The 17,903-nt window shown below is 31.1% G+C and overlaps 1 protein-coding gene across 1 annotated transcript; it reads right to left on the bottom strand.

Annotated features, from left to right (window-relative positions):
- Positions 1-4,551: 4,551 nt before the first annotated feature.
- On the bottom strand, positions 4,552-9,507 carry LOC7495316 (protein HOMOLOG OF MAMMALIAN LYST-INTERACTING PROTEIN 5). Its single transcript, XM_006377176.3, has 6 exons — positions 9,338-9,507; positions 9,136-9,236; positions 7,331-7,440; positions 6,271-6,346; positions 6,002-6,142; positions 4,552-5,517 (listed from the first exon to the last, which is right to left on the bottom strand). The coding sequence occupies exons 1-6, from the start codon at positions 9,429-9,431 to the stop codon at positions 4,729-4,731; spliced, it is 1,311 nt and encodes a 436-aa protein (XP_006377238.2). The 5' UTR covers positions 9,432-9,507; the 3' UTR covers positions 4,552-4,728.
- Between the last annotated feature and the right edge of the window lie 8,396 nt (positions 9,508-17,903).

Here is a 17,903-nt window from a genome sequence, read left to right as displayed (position 1 = left end):
ATAATTATGTCTACTATCCAGTTTTATATTATAACGCATAACTCTCGATCCAATCATTGGATCAAGTTGAGAGTTTACCTAAAGATTTTAAAGGGCTTATTTTATATTGATTTAAAATGTTAGGTCAATCGGACATCGAAAAGGCCTTGCGATAAGTTTCAGAAGTTATTATGTGAGATTTGTATTAGTTTTCTAATTAATTTAGAATTGTTTTCTATTTTATTTAGAACTTTTTTATTATTTTTCCAGTATTATTTAGGATTTTTTTTACCTATCATTAATAGGATTGTTTAGAATGTATTTAGGTTTTTTTTTTAAAAAAAATTAAAATATGGATTGATTTATTCAAAAATAAAACTTCTGTTTGAGAGTTTGCTCTTACTCTTGATTATTCATTGAATTTTTTTTAAGAACTTATCAAAGATCAATTGTCTTTGCGGCGTTCATCCTAAATCATTGAAAAATTAACCAAGCTTCATGGCGTTTTCTATACTTTTTGTTTGCGTCTCGATTATTGGCATTGGTTGGGGGTTGACTACTTATAGTATTCTTGGTGCCTTAATATAGTTATTATTGTGTCAAGCTCAATTACAAATCTAATCTTAGCTATCTTGGGTTGTTTATTTACTTTATTATAGGTTTTTAGATCTTTATTTTTACGAGGTTCGCTTCAGTTGGTATCAGAACAAGACTCTAAAATCAGTTTATGTCTCTTTATCTTTTAGTTTTTGCGTTATTTCATTGCTTTTTATAGTAATTTTAATAATTACTTTAATTATGAATACTTATATACAAACATAATAAGCAGATTGCTTTTTATAAAATATCTATTTTATTATTTTTATTATAAACTTTTGATATAATTTTATTAAATTAATTATTATTATTTTTTGTTTTTCTATATAGTTTTTGACATGTTTGGTTTTGTTTATTATTGAATTAAAAAATAAGTGATACTCACAGTATCAATTCCTTAAAAATAGTTGTTTCCTTTTAATATATCACAACATTAAATATATAATCAATCAAAAGGCACATCGTGATTCTATCAAAACCTTGATGTTTGATAGAAAATCATAATTGAAAAAAAAAAGAGATGAAGCCAAGTGGATTACCATTCATCATCAATGTTAGAAAGGAAAAGAAAATGATGTCAATCCTGAAGGGGTGTAGCTCAATTAATTAGGTTTTAGGTTTATTTTTTAGAAGTTATCAGATCGAGTTCTATAAATCTCAGGATCACTAGATGTTTATATGATTATTAACTTTAGGGCTTGTGAGATTAGTTAAGATATACGCAAGCTGACTCGAACATCTATGTTAATAATAATAAAAAAAAGATAAGAAGATGATGCCATGAAGCTAATTAAATTTCAATCCATGCAAGGCAAGGCACGCATAAAATACATTAAGTATCATAACGAAGATACAAAAATCATTACATGTGCCTATAAATTACATGTTCACCTGAAATAACGACCATGCATCAAGAAATATGAGATCAAAGAAGCAACAATAGGAAGAAGAAACAACACTCTCTTGGGCATGGCTACAACTCCATTGTTTCCAGATCCCTCTTCGATAATGGTATCCAATCTTGGAAAAGAAGAGCGTGATCTTTGTTGAGATATTAAGAGTGCTGGCGCAACATCCCCCCATTTTTGCATGCATTTCATCTTCTTCATCATCTTCTCTAGCGTGTAAATGCAAGCAAAAACAAGATCAGTCTACCTGCTTATAATCGAAACCTGTTTTTCTACTATCGAAAGTATGAATTCTGGCAACAATTAATGTATGAATGCATGCTTATATACGCTTAGAGATTGTAAGGAATTAGATGGAGAGAAAGATCAGGGCTTATAGCCTAAAATAAAATGGCTATTAGTTAGCGTTGTTGAGTTAGATTGATGGCAAATACGAGTCTACATGTGTTGGCACAGCACTAAAAATGTCTTCTGGGGAAGCTTTGAGAGGTTTCACGTGACTTTCTCATTTCATTTACTAATTATATGGATGAAGGACTGTATAATATGGATGAAGGACTATATAATATATAGTCCTAGCTAGGATTTAGGAAATTATCTAAGTCCGGTGAATTTCATTTCAAGTAAAAAAAATAATTATAGGGAAATTATCTAAGATGACTATATATATATATATATAATTAGTCATCTTGACTATTTTACTTTTAATTTAGAAATAGTTTTTGTTACATAAATCATTAATTTCTTTTCATTATAAGAACCTTTATATTTATTTAAAATGACATAAAATATAGGTATTTTAAAGAAGATATAAATAGATATATCTTATATTAATTATTTATTAAATATGTTTTGAAAAAAATAAAAATTATATAGTTTGTAAAGTATATAGATTGTTGAAGAAATTAAAATTGTCATGAAATCTTCTATAGGTGTTTTCCCATCCTTCTACCGTGTTAAGATCTTTGATGATTATTTTATTTTGGGGAAAAGTTTGCAAAATTAGTTAATATGATAGAATAAGTTATTATATGTATATTAAGAAAGCAATGATATATAGATTGTAAGAATAGTGATTATGGGAATGGTGAATACCTTGTTATGGGAATATGATATTATGTGTATTCTACAACGTGTTGTTATTTATTTTTTATTTTTTATTTAAATTGTTTACCATTATCATTAGCTAATGCGACTGCAAAAGGATGAGTTTGAGGTTTATATATATAACCCTTATTTTTCACTAACATAATTATTGAAAAGGTGCAAATCCCGTTAAAAAGTATGGAGTTATATGGGTCATTTTCTCCTTTTCTTCAAAAGTTTTAGGGAAATCTTTGAGACTCAAGTTCTTGCTTTTTGTGACATAGGTGTCTATGAATTTGCAATTTTACATAAGAAATTATTATAGAATCTTTTTCATGTAAGTTTCTTGAGATAAATCTATAAGTTTTTTAGATCGGTCCCTAATAAAAAAGTCCGTAATCATCATAAACCCATCAGTGATGATGGCTTAATAAACAAAGATACCATTATTGGATGATTTTTTCAGTCTATAAATAGATACGTGGAGTCTATAAACTTTGAGCTCCTGACCCATTATAATAAAACTACTTGTTAATTCATATAGATCTTTTTATCTAATTTTCCATTTAAAAATGTAGTTTTAACATTTATTTGATGGAGTTGCAAATCTAAAATCGCAACTATTGCTAGAATTAGATGAGTGGAGACAAACCTAACTATTGGGGGAAAAGTTTCTTAATAGCTTATACCTTGTTATTAGGTATAGCTTTTTTTTCCACTATGCGAGCATTGTATCTTTTTATGGAACCGTCTGCTTGACATTTTACATTGAGAACCCAGTTTTAACATTGTATTGTTGTTTCTTATGAAAGGAAACCATTATGTTGTTATTTCCATTTGAATGGAAAGCGTTATGGTTGCCTTCATTCCATATGGAGACCATTGTGCGCTATCAAAATAAAGAGAGGAAACTATTGTAATCGTCTTCACCGTGAGATGAAAATTGATGTAAAGTGGGGATTTCCAAAGAAAATTGAAGTCCTTGGAGTCACATCCAATACAAATGAAGATCCTAAATGAACTGCGTTTGCATCAACAATGATTTGACGAGTTTTTGAGGTGCAAGCAAGCAATTTTCTATGGTTTTAGTGCATCAACAAGGTATGTATGCGGAGAAGAATAAAGAATGAACAATAATGAAAGCAAAACCTTCATAGAGCAAAAAGAAAATCCCTATTGGCAAGATAAATTTTCTAATAAGGATCATATCAAATATTATAAAGAAGATTGAACCCCTAATGTTGGCCCCAAGGATTGCAAAACCTTCAGGGCAGAAGGATAAATTGAAGTGAAACCCCTACGTATGTTAAGGGGGACATCATTTACCTGTCTCCCGACTCTCCCCTGCGTCCAAATCTACTACAAGGGTAATTATTGAAAAGCAATTATATAATACAAATGCTGTTCACAGTGGAAGCATCAATCGTCTATGAGCTTCCATTCCTTGGAAAGCGAACTGAAAAATAAAAATTCCAGGTACGAGTCATGCGAAAGCTTAGGGCAGGCCTTGACACCATGCTAATCATTATTTAAGTCATACACAAATTTAATCCTTTAATTAAATGTTTTCAAGTAAAAGCAAAGAAAACCCCATGTTGACCGATCATCTTGAAGAGTTCTTGGCACCCAGTGACTCGTGCCTCTAGGTGAGAATTCAAGTCACATTACCATATCCATCACTGCTTTCTGCATTCCGACAAGCCAAGGGCCCAAGACAGGCTGCACATGTTTAGGTCACTACAAAGTTGTTGCTGGATCATCACTCATGTTCTTGAATGCAGAAAGTTGATATTTATTATTTTGGTTCCAAACTAAGATCACATTGGCCCTGGTACTCAAATGACATATATTCCAGCAATAAATGCTTTTTTAAGAATGCTAGGAGAAACAAAGGCAAAAATTCGCATCGTAGAGATTTTCAAAATGATGGGAAAAGGTTTCACTCTAAACCAAGCAAAGTCAACTATCAGTAATTTAGATGTTTCAAAGAAGCGAGAATAGCCATTAACATTCATTCACATCAATGGGTCAAGATGATCAACAGCAAAGCTTTTGGTGCAAATATCCGACCACTTTACATATTAAGTTCACGCCATACAAAAGCCAAAACCAAATGATAGCACAGAATCCAACCCACAAAAAAATAAGAGAAAGAAACTCACTGCCCAACTGATGGATTTGTCAGCAATTCAAGTGATTTCCTCAAGTAGTCCACAGCAACTGACACGTCATCAAATGCCAAGGCTCCAACTGCAAATCTTGCAGCTTTGTGTGCCTCTACAATTTTCTCAGGAGGTGGTTGGTAATTGATGTCATATTGGTATGTCTTAGCAGAAGTTGATGCAGGATCCGAGGTGGTCCTCATTATGCTGCTTGAAGCGTACTGTGGAGTTGATGAATAGCTGCTTGTGGGAGGGGCCGGCTGGGGGGTGTGCGAAGAATCAGAACCCTGATAGTATGATGGGTGATGTGATGGTACTGATGGGAGACTACTCTCTGAGAAACTTGGATAAGACTGGAAGTTGGGATAAGAGTATGAGGAAGGTTCATGAGATTGGTAATTTTGTGGCAAATGTGGTTGAGGTTCTTGCGAGTTGGATTGATGGTGGTATGGTTGAGCATATGCAGAATTCTCTGATCTGCTTGCTGGAGGAGGTGGATGAAAATCCTGTGAAGGATAGCCAGCAGCAGGGTAAAAAGAAGGTGGAGGGGTGTCTGTCGAATGTTGGTTGCTAGCTGAGTCATAGAACAGAGATGGTGGTGGAACGTGTGCAGAATGGTGGTTGTTTACCTTATCATGGAACAGAGGGGATGGTGGAATGTTTGTATAGGGCTCATCATTAAGTTGATCGTGGAACTGAGGTGATGGATCAGATTCTGGACGAGCATTGCTAGCTGCAGATTCTGGACGAGCATTGCTAGCTGCAGATTCACTTGGTCCAAGATCCTGCAAGGACAATTATAGTATGAGCACTGAAGATGCTCAGGTTTGCATTGACTGATAGCTAAATCGAGAGTGCTAATATGAGGGTAATTAATACTACTCTATTGTTAAATTAAGTGACCATCTATTCGTCCAATGTCAGAGCCAATTTACCAGGAACTTTTAAACTATGACAAATCATAGTACTAAATAAACAATAGCATTTCATAGAAGATTCTATCAGAATGTCTAGCTTGCTAATAAAACAAATGCAATAACTATAAAGCTAAAATCAATGGAGAAAAAAAAAAAACCTATGGGATCTGCTCATAAGGAGACTCCATAAGCAATAATATTCATGACAATGGGCAGAAGAATGTAGAATCACTAAATGCCCACGCCCATTTTGTTTAGAACTTTCAGGTTTTGAATAAATTCAGGGGAAAAAAATGATGTTACATTCCAGCAAACAAGATTAACTATGGTACTGTTGATATTCGAAACGTACATATCCACCACTAGGTGTGCTTGATGGAATTGATAGATTTTCATCATCAGCAGGTGGGCCTGGGTTGGGCTTCCTTCCTTCTTTCAGAGCTTTCCTTATGTCTGCAGCTTTCCAAACTGCATACTTCTGTTTCTGCTCAAGCTGGCAAAAGAGTGAAAAGTGTTAACAACATTCGACCAACCAACCATATTTGCATTCATGCAGTAAATGTGAACAATTTAAAGAGCAAATATAGATTTCAAGTGGAAATATGATAAACAGGAACTCACATCAGGCTGAAGTGCACCAAATTGAGTTATGATCTCAAAGAATATGCTTGCTGCATAAAATGTTTTTGCAGTATTCCTGTAACAAGATAAAAGTTTAATTTGAAAATCCAAATTTAGCAATTTTGTGAAAAATGTTAGATGAGCATAGACATATCCGACCATTAAAAAATTCAATCATCTAATTAAAGCAGCCATAGTCTTTATGATTACGCATTGATTTTCAAAGATTCATGTAATTAATGCATAGTCACAGAACCCAGAGGAACAATAAATACAACAATGAATAAATTAAGGCACACCAAAGGGAAAATATTACCAATTGAGTGCAATACAAGGTATTTAGGCTCCCTGTCAATGAATCATATCAGATAGTATCAGACTTACCACAACCAAGTGAAGCCACCAAAAAAGACCTGGCTTGGGCTTGCATAATGATGCTATGCACCTAAGTTACTCTCGTCAAAATTATTACAAGAATAGTTTTAATATCCTTCTGGAAAGCTGTCACTTGCATAGTCTTAAAAAGGAATTAGATGACAACATTCCCCAATTCTCTTATCCTCTTGGCAAGGGGTGCAAGCTTTGAAGCATATATTTTGAGTGAAGCCTCATACAAACATGCAAGTGCACACGCAACACATAACAAAAACTTAAATGGCATATTATAATTATAAGATGCCAATTTGCATTTGTGCAAGACATTTTATATGAATGTCCCAAATAAAAGGCCCTCAGCTCTCCCAAGACAAACTACACAAGTGGATGAAGCTAGATTTTTCATTTGAATTCTGTTGTGACTAAAACTAGTTCAGTCAGGAATGAGGACAGCCACTGAGGGAATCTCAAGGAACAAGTTCCATCAGTTCCTCACTAGTAACAAGTAGATGAGTGATGATTAAGGTATTTCTGCTAATAGATATCAGCTATAGGTACACCTGGATGCATCAGAAACATAAACCATGTTGATAACATAATCACATAGGAGAGAAAAAAATAATGCATCAATGCACCCTGTTGATAATAAAATCAAATAAGAGAGAAAAAAATAGATGCATCATACAAATCAGCTCGTCCAGCACGATCTTGTTTGTCTGCCTTCCCAAACACATTCAAGGCAAATCCTTCAAGATACAGATTGTCTTCAGGTCCCAAATTCAATGATTTCTTATCCTGTAAACAGCGAACCCACACTGTGATGAGTGAAGCTGTGATCAAAGACATTTTAAATATAAAGCACATGATTAACCATTGCTCAAACACAAGTATGCAAGGAACAATATAAAGGGATAGCATAAGTTTCCTTTCCCCCATTAAATCCTCAACAAAGACTGGGTAGATCTATCAATCCAATACATGACATGAAACATCTGGAAGCATCCGCTAGTATAATAATTTTGTATCTTTATATAATAGTATAAATGAAAATCGTAATTTTCAGAGCATTGTTTTAAATCACAATTCCAGAAATAAGAACATTCATTATTGAAATATGAATAACCCCAATGTTAGTTTGAAGCTGCTACAAATTTAGGACTTATTCGAATATAAAGGCAAAGTAAATACTTTCTGAGATAATAAATTAAAACGCTTCATGAATACAGAATACTGTTTTCTATTATTTATTTTTTTCAAGAAACAACATTTACTCTATCAAATTTTCAAACTCCTCAGACCAGAATAACAACCAACCAAAGAAAAATAATCAGTAGGCAACACTATAGCCTGAAAAATAGTAACCAAACATGTTGAATTGCTTAGCACAAGCACAAAAGGTATTTTCACAATTAAAAAGAGAAAATTTTCTGAACGAGGAAAGCTTTGAAGAGTGTGAGGGCATTACAGGTAGCAAGAACACAAGCACTGGTTTAAGCTACAAAGCAGATTCCAACCATTGATTTTAAACATTCAGATTAAGCAACCTGGTCCATTATGAGGTGACGGTGACGCTCAGTGACATAGAAGTGTCTAATGGTGCTATTGATGTTGGGCTACTTGAGTTTAGGTTGGCCATGCAAATGAATGAAGTTCTTGATGTTGTTTATTGTCAGTGTGGGCCAACTTTGAACTCAAATTTGCAAATCTTCATCGCATGGGAAAAGAAGTTTATCCTATGTGATTTTAAAGTTTAGAACGTGATCTTTTCATATTAACGTGATCTTTTCATATTATCCAACAATGCATGCATTGGAGTTATGTACATATGGTTGTTTTGGTTTTTAAGCTTTCTATGTGCCTATTTGTGTTTCCAATAAATCAAAACCTGTGTTATTTATTATTTGCCAAGTTTTCTATTTAAGTCATTTATTTTAGTCTCAATCTGTCATTTTGGTTTATCCTTAGACTTCGAGGGTTTTTCCAAGTGTATAATGATCATCCAAACCATGTATTAATGATCTTTGGTTAAAAAATTGAATTAAAAAAACTATGACTTGGCCTTATGGCACCTTATTCAGTTTTGTATCACCTTATGAGAAGTGAACTTTTATTCTTAAACTTGTATCTCTAAAGTGGTGAGTAAATCTGTATATTTAGATCTCTTTGGTTTTGATTGGTTTTGTACCTTAGAGTGGCGAGCATAAAGTATCCTTTGTGTGTGTGAACTATTTCTACCCTAAAATCACAAAAGCATGCTTAACATCTGTTAACATTAAAACAACAAAAGTATCATACTACTTCCCCTTTATTTTGTTCAACTTACTCGGAAATTATAAGAACCCGGTTGAATAAAGCTTCACCACCCAGAATTTATTAATCGAAAAGAAAAGAAACCCGGATTTTAAAACTTGAAAATTCAACAAAAAAAAGAAGAAAACATACTTTAAAAAATAATGAAAATAACAAAGAAAAATAATGATGAGAGAGAACCTTTTCGAGCTGATTCATGAGAGAAATAAGGAGAGAATTAGTAGTCTTAGTCCGTTCATTTTGTGGAATCCTCAATCCTTTCTCCATCGCATATAATCGACCTGATTAGATTGACAGAACAAAGATGAAAAAACAAGTTTTCTCAATTCAAAGAGAAATTGAGAGAGAAAACCTTAGGGTTTAAGAAATTGAAAAGACTCACAGTAATAAGCGACGAGAGTTTCATGTTTCTGTAGCTCATCGGCTCTTTGCAGGTACGGTAACAGTAGTTTCGCTGGCTCGTTCTCGCTCCCCATTGCCTTCTTACGTTTTAACTTCCGTGTTTATTCTCTCTTTTTTCTTTTATTGCCTTGCAAGACAATTGCAGTGTTGACGCCCCTAGGCCTAAGCCTAGCTTAACATATTAATTAAAAATTAATATTAAAAAAAAACCTCCGAGATAAGTATTGTTACACGATATTCGTTAGAGCATGTATAGAAATGCAGTATAAACTGTATTTTTTTTAATTTTAATTTTTTTTTTATTAAAAATTATTTTTTTTATTTTCAAATCATTTTAATGAATAGATATCAAAAATAATTTTTTAAAAATAAAAAAATATATTATTTTAATGCATTTCTAAGTAAAAAACACTTTGAACCGCAACCGCTACCACAATCTCAAACAGAAATGTAACAAATCAAAATGAATTACCTCACTGATTTGTTTTTTCAGTTTATATTTTTATATATTTTTATAAATCTAAATTAATGAAAAATTAAAGTATATTTATTAAAAAAAAAGCTAAAAAAAATTGTTTTTCTAACCTTAAAGCTAAACATACATTTTAATCCTTTAACTTTTCAAATTATAAACTTACAGTTCCTAAAAATATATGAAATTTAATTTTAGTTTCAAACTTTATTTTCTTTATTTTTTGGTATTTGGTTTGACAAAGGAGAGAAAAAATAGCTGAATTTTGGTAATTAAAAGATAAAGTCCAGATTGAAATCGATTTTAACCATGAAAACAAATGGTTTTAATCTCAATTGATTTCTTTTGATGAAAAATTTATACAAAGCGTTTTTTTCCTTAAACTTGTTTCAAATGGTAGATATGCACTTGAAAAAAAATTATTTTGCGTTGATGGTGGGTTTTGAAGCTATTTTTTGGGTTGTTGGATGTTATGAATATGTTTTAGAAGGTGTGAGTTTTTTTTTAGGTTGAAATATAGATGAAAATAGGTTTTTCCTGGTTTGAAACAAACTAGCCTAATTTTCCAATGACTAGAGATTGTCTAAATCTAGGTAGTGTAAATGACGCATCGCCTGCTATTTTTTTTCAAAGCATTAAAGGGAGGACGATCCTTAAAATTTTTTAATAATAATAAGGCTCATACCCGCGCGTCTTGGCTTTTTTCTAGAAACTCAGGAACTCTAAATCTTCCTAACCCAAGAGATTGGGCCTTTTTTTCATTTTTATCCAATATAATTGCATTTTTTTTCTTTTTTTTTTTAATTTCTGGTTGATTATTAATTGAGCAACATAATTTGTTTTGGTTTGATTTTTTTTCCAATCACTTTGATATTTTGTTGATTCTTGATTTTGTAGTTGTCTATTTTAGATCAAAACTTATAAAAAAAATTGTTGAACACAATTGAGTCCATAACCCAAATCACAAATTTAGCTAATTAACTTTTGCTAGATAGGGATCGAGCTTGGTAATTTTTTTGTTGCATAAATAGTTCTTGTTGCAATTAGAAGAATGCATAAAGTTTTTGAATTTTGATAGGATTTTTTTTATATACAGAAACACATCGTAAAAATCTATATATAAACTTTTTTTAAAAAAGAAAAAAATATTCAACCCATGATAAAGCACGAGTCAAATAGCTAATATGAATTATTTTTTATAAATAATTAAATTCTTAATAATTTGATTATATCCGTACTTAGATAATTCCCATGTCTATAAAAAATGTTTAGCTTATAATTTATCTCATCAAAAAGCTTGAAAACAAAATTTGTTTAAAAATGATTTTTATATTATTTTAAACTCATTCCATATTGTACTACCCAAAACATAATAATTCAACTCAATTAATCACTTTTAGAGTAATTTAATAATAAGAATTTAATTGAGATAATTTATATCTCTAAATGGAAAAAAATGAATAAACTATGCATTCTATATTTTGATGATATTAAATTTAAATTCTTAATTTTTTATAATTATTAAATTATATATATTATAAATGACAGTGCATTACTTGATATGGTAATTTATTTAATAAAATAACTTAATTGTAAACTAGTAAGAATGAGAATAAATTACAATTTAAAGCAAAATACTTTAAATTATGATATATATATATATATATATATATATATATATATATTCTTTTTCTTATATTAAAAGTGATTACTATATTTTCTCGCAAAAAAATAAGTTTTTAATATTTTTGAAATGAGACTAAAATTCTTTTAGGATTTTTTTTATCCTAGACTTCTTGTAAAATCCAAGCAAAACCTTTTTTTTTCTAAAACATGCCAAAGTACTTTAAATTTTAAAAAAATGCTAAAATAATTTTTAGAATTTTTGGTGGTATGAAAAAAATAATTTATTGTTGTAAAATATTTTTTATATTATTTTTATAAGGCTTTGTTTGGTAAAAAATATTTTTTTCTTTAAATAAAACTGTCAAAATATGTATAAAGGCATATTTGTCAAACACACCCTTAAGCCAAAAAATCCTTTATAAAACCAAACAAGACATTTCCCAAATGACTCGAACTATTAGGTTGACTTGAAATTTTTGGTTCGACCATAAATCTAACCAAAAACACTAGTTTGACCAAAAAAACAAACTAAAACCAAAATTAAAACCAAATAGATCAAACTTGTAAAAAAACACAAAAAACATGAAATTTTTTTTTCAAAAATGGATCAAAACTTATAAAACTCAAGAACACGAAAAACATGTCTTGTAAACATGAATCAAAATCTAGATCAGATATGAACAATCCAAGGACATAGGCATGTTGAAAATTAATCACTGAACAATAATCAAACATCAAACATCATCGATTATCAACCAATAATCACGATTTGATCAAAATAGGTTTCAGAGCAAAAAACAAAACCTTATGATTAAAACTAAAAAAAAAAGTTATTGATGTGAATTAAGCCTTGATTATTAATTAATCATGTCTCGTAAAATTGCTGGTGCATAAAATTGAACCAAAACTTGTCCAAATCATGAAGTCAGGGCAATGTTCTTCCCAAGAACACGAAAAACAAAATAACAGAATTGCCTAGAAATATTCCAACTACTGCCAAACCCAAAATTTTACCTTGTAAGCCTAGAAACCAAGTTTTGTTTTGTTCACACAAACCACATTACCATTGTTACACATGATTAAGCAAACATGAACAAGAAACAACACTAAATCATCAAAAGCTGCCTAATATTCCAATTCTCAAAACTTCCAAATTAAAATAGTAAGCATATTTGATAATTTGATGTTCATAACTAGCATTTTAACACTCAATAGAACTCGCACAAACCTAGAAACCAAGAGCATGTATCAAAGCAAACATCAAAAGCCTACTTCCACTTTTAGGCAAGTTCCAAAAATACTGCATTAAAAAACAAAACCACAAACATATCTTATTGGCATCTAGTAACATCAACAACAAACTCAAATCATAATTAAGTAAAGAAAAATAACATTTTTATGCATTAATTAAAATCCAAGCTCAACACAATGTAACACCCAAACAAGTTCAAAACATCATTCAAACAAGCAAGGAAGAGCTATAGGTGCCTCATAGACATCACCTGCTAGTTTAGAGATGGTTTATACCTTCAAAGTTTCAATTAATGGCTATTATCCTTTTTGCTCTCTTTTGAAAAATTTTGCCTCCACAAATATCTACCTTTCCAAATATAAAGAAACCCTCATGCTAGGCTTGTGAACTTTCATAACTAGGATCTCTTTGTCTATATTTTTTTCTCTTTTTTTTCTCCTTCCTTTTCTCTAGATTATTAATAGGTATTTATAGGTTTTTGCTAAGATTTTTTAATGGATTCAATCAAGGATTGATCAATGATTGACCCTTTGATCAACATGGAAGGGTTTTAGAATGGTTTTAATAGCTAAAAGCTCTAGATCACAATGGTTTTACAATGGTGGTTTTGCAACAAACTTGGTTTTGGGGATTGTTGGTGGTTTTGATAAACTTAGAGGCTAAGAAGTTGTTTCCAGCCTATTGAACTTGAGATAAACATGGTCAACTCTTGATAAGAACCCATTGAGAAGATTTAAAATGTGAATATACGAAGAAATCCTGTGGTTTTGCACAACATGTATCACATTCATGGTTGACTGAGCTAACCACTTTCAAAGCCTTGTCAGAGCAACTATAATGTCATTGTCATCAGATACCACCTAAAGTTGGTAAAGGGGAGTCATACATTTCGTTTGAATCTAACCTTGTTTAATTTAAAGGTCTATAACTTCACATTCATTCATTTAAAGATGTCAACTTAATCAGCCCAAAATTGCCAAAGAAGAAGATGAATAGTGGATAGACTACATGTCGTTTACCTTCTATTCCAATTGTTGCATGTCATCTAGTTTAACCACTAATAAATTAGGGTTTTTAACTTTGGATTTGGCTAAAATTAAATTTAGTCCATGATTATTTGATTTCTTTTAATTGCACTAGTAATTAACTTATAACTTTTGAATTTAAGCAGTTAAGTCCTTGATTTTGTCAATTCAAATCCCTTCATTCTTACGCTTTTTACAGTTTGGTTTTTGGTTTTGAACTTCTTTAATGAATTCATCTATTTCAGTCCCTGAAACCGCACATATTTTTTGTTTTGGTCCTTAGTTTTGAATTTCTTTAATTAAGTTTCTAATTACTCATAAAACTTTAATATTTATTAAATTAAATCCCTGATTTAATCAAATTAGCCTTTTAAAATTGCAATTTAACCTCTAGACTTCAATTTCTTCCAATTATAGCCTAAATTGAATTCAAAAATCAATTTTCATTTAATTGAGCCTTCAATATATTCAATTAAACCCTAAAAAAAATTCAATTGAGTTCTTAAACATCCAATTTTGAAATTTTCTTCCCAAATTCAATTTCCTAATTCATGGAGCCTTCACCAGTCCATATTGGACTGCTAAATTTTCCAACTTGTATATTTTGACCCTCTCCAACCAGTCTTCGATAATTTTTTGAGGCATTCTTCATGTCCTCTCCAATAATATATATTATTTTTTCAACCTTTTCAATTTTTATTTTGTATTTCCTTTTTTATTTTTTTGGTTTTTTTCTCTTTTCTATTTTTTTTGTATTTTTATATGGGCCTCCAAAATAGATAACAACATGTGTCATTGTCTTTCCATGAATTATAGGGCTTTCATGCTATATAAGAAAACTAAAGGGTGGCGAAAAAATTGGGGATTTGATTCAATAATTAAAAGAAGAGTTTTCCTAACTAATTTGGGACATCAAGGGCACCTAAAACTATCTTAGGCTTTCTAGGATGCTAAATTCGACCATAAGGAATTCTAGGTAAGGAAGGAAATTGTTTTGGGCTATTTAAACTTGTTTTTATAAAGAACTATATTTATTATTTGGGATTTGCATTATTGTCATTATTTTTTTATTTGGGTTCATGGTTACCCTTTAGTTATTGTTAAGTGTTTTAGGCTTTATTTTTTTGTTGGGCTTTGTTTTAGGCCTTGGGTTTATGATCCATTAGGATTATCTGAGTATAAATACTCTATTATATGAACTTATTTTAGTTGGATGATTATTAATGTTTTTTTCCATAGCTTTGCTTGTGTGTTATAAGGTATTCTAACAATTTTTTAGTTATTGAAAGAACTAAATTTGACTTATCAAAGAACACATGTCTTCATGGCATCTTCCTTATACTTCTCATTCATGATTTGCTAATCATTATATAGGGGTTCAAACTCCAATAATGTTGGTGTCTTAGTCCAAGGTAATTATTCTATCACTTTTTTTTTATCAAATCTAATTTCTGGCTTTCCAAGATTATGTCGATTGACACGACCAAAAGATTGATGTCTTCTCCAAAGTGCAGGAGTGTCAAAGTAATAAATAACCCGGCAAGACCGGGATCGAACCACAGGGAGGTTAATTGTATAAATTATAGTTAACAACAACACAATAACAACAACAATAATAGTAATAATAATAATAATAATAAAGAAGAAGAAGAAGAAGAAGAAGAAGAAGTTGATGAGAACTTTGAGATGTAAGATTAATGTAAGGATTCAACAATAATAACAACAAATGTCAAGGTTAGAGGATCCACTAATGGTACGTCAAACAAGTATAGTATAAACTCTTATTAATCAACTGGAAACCACACACAAAGGAGGTTCCAATCAGATTATAAATTGTTAACATGATTACATTAGTTATCTTATTCGAATAATGCTAATACTTGTAAATGTTGTCAGGCATTCATGATTATAACGTATGTTAACAACAAATCAAGTTCCTTTCATAGCTCAGGTGTCGGTTATACCATACAGTATGGGCTATGAAAGTGCCAAGTATTTGTTGTACCAAGTGTTATACAACATAAATCTAGATTAACCATTTAACAAGCAAAGTATTAAAAGTGAACAAGATAACAAATATAAAGCGTGTTAGTATCCAACATTAAGGTCCATGTTAAGTTTATATTATACTTATTCTTACACCATTCGTGTACCCTTTTCACCTTGACATAATTAACTTAGCAACACATAATGAAAGAAAGAAACATAAATAAACAAGGAAAGGAAATGAAAAGCATAAGCAAGAAATTAATATAAGCAAAACTTAAGCATTACAAAATATAAAGAGAGAGCAAGAGCATGATCTTGATCTAAACACCAAGATGCCTAAAAACATGGCAAATGCCTCCTTTTATAGGCCAAAATTCGGAACTATTGATTTGTTGACTAATTGATGAGTGGGTGGCCACATCTTGACTTGGTGACAATTCTTATCTTCTTGTCTGCCAAAAACGTCATTGATGACGTCATAATTGGAACAAACTTAAATCATGAAAGTTCTAGGGAATTGTCTCATCTTTCCAGGATAAAAATTTGAGATCATTTGGATTTCTAGAACTCGAGATATGGGCTGAACACTGAACAGTGTCTGGGCTGCAATACAGATTCAGACTTCTTTGTTGTTGCTATAATTTGGACTTGAAAACGGCCTTGTTAAATCTTGGGCTCCATATAAAATAGACCTAAATCCGAGATCTACAGCTCCAGATATCACCCAATTATCAAACAGTGTTCCGGTTTGGACTGCACCAATCATCTCTTTTCTAAGTTTGGCCATCTCTTTGTCCTTTCAATTTCAGTACTTCAACTCATCAATCAATTCTTTCATTTATGTGATAGGCCTGCATTTAAGATGAACATTTACCATAAATTAAAGGTATCTTATATTATTAGATATGTTAGTATAAAACATGCTTTAGTTAAGAAGTTATTGATACTTCAAGTGCAAAATGATGATATAGAACCTTGATAAAAATGCACTTTTAAGTACTAATCATCGATCTTGTTTGTGGGTTTCTGGATCAATATATTCACGAGGTTCGAATAAGTTGGTATTTGAGCTTGGCTTTAAAAATTAGGTTATATCACTTTTAATCTTTCATTGTTTGGTTTATTTATGCGTCTAATCTCTTGTTTCTATCCATATTTGTTTTGGGTCAGTTTACTCTATTCCTTGATTTTTTCTAATGTTCTGTACTGTCATTAGCATTTTAAGGTTTGTGATAATTTTTTTTTTGTATATGTCAACTTTGTCAACTTAGAATAAGAAAATAAAGGAAAAAACAAACAAATTATAAATTCAATGAAGCATTATCACCGAGGGAGAGGGACAAACAAATAAGGGTTCTAGCTAAAGAACACAAAAGCCTATCATGTATGCTAGGGGTGGTGTAGAAATAACTTGATGATTTAAAATAATTAATTAATGCTAGGCAAACTTTAGAAAGAGATAAGCATCAATGCGAAAAGAATGCAAGATGAAAGAAAAGGGTTGCTACTTTCATACATTGTTGTTAAAGACGAGTGTTGGCAAGGAAAAAGCATTGAAAGCTTAAACAAGAGGTTGATGAAGTATCCATTATTCCTATTAAATATTGAAGGATGAATATTTATTAGAGAGAGAATGACATGATCCATGCAAGGGATGACATCTTGTTCTTAGAGGGAAAAGTCTTATTTAAGAAGTCATCACCTAGTATTATGGTCACTAGAAACCTTAACTTGTCAAGAAAGATTTTATGATACGGGACTGGTTACGTAAAAGGAAAGATACTATCACCCCGAAAACATCCCACCTAAGGTAGGCTGCATTGCTGATTTTGTCTTAAATTGCTAAGGGTCTGTTGTGTTATGTTATTGATGGTCTGCCTCTAATATTCCTAACTCTGATGTTAGTGAATATTCAACTACAAAGACTTTCAACTCTGGTGTTGGTAAGTATTACATGAAAAAAAGGCACGATATTCCTAACTTTGATGTCACTGAATATTGGAGTTCAAAATAATTCTCAATTCTAGCATCAATATTCCTAACTCTGATGGTAGTGAATACCAAGAGTATTTATAATAGTTCAATTTCTAGGACAACACCTAAACAATATTACGTGGGATTTTTTTTTGTATATGTAAGTCAATAAAAAATATACTAAAATTTCAATAGAGTCTCCCCTATA

This window comes from Populus trichocarpa, chromosome 11, assembly GCF_000002775.5.
Source record: "Populus trichocarpa isolate Nisqually-1 chromosome 11, P.trichocarpa_v4.1, whole genome shotgun sequence".
NCBI lineage: Eukaryota > Viridiplantae > Streptophyta > Magnoliopsida > Malpighiales > Salicaceae > Populus > Populus trichocarpa.
Note: the sequence above shows the minus strand (reverse complement) of the source record. Positions and strands in the feature narration are given on the sequence as shown.

Coding starts and splice junctions, on each gene's coding strand:
- LOC7495316 (XM_006377176.3), bottom strand. CDS start 9,431: ATGGGGAGCGAGAACGAGCCAGCGAAACTACTGTTACCGTACCTGCAA. Junction 9,237..9,337: donor AACTCTCGTCGCTTATTACT/GTGAGTCTTTTC, acceptor CAATCTAATCAG/GTCGATTATATGCGATGGAG. Junction 6,347..7,330: donor CGTGCTGGACGAGCTGATTT/GTATGATGCATC, acceptor ATCTTGTTACAG/GAATACTGCAAAAACATTTT.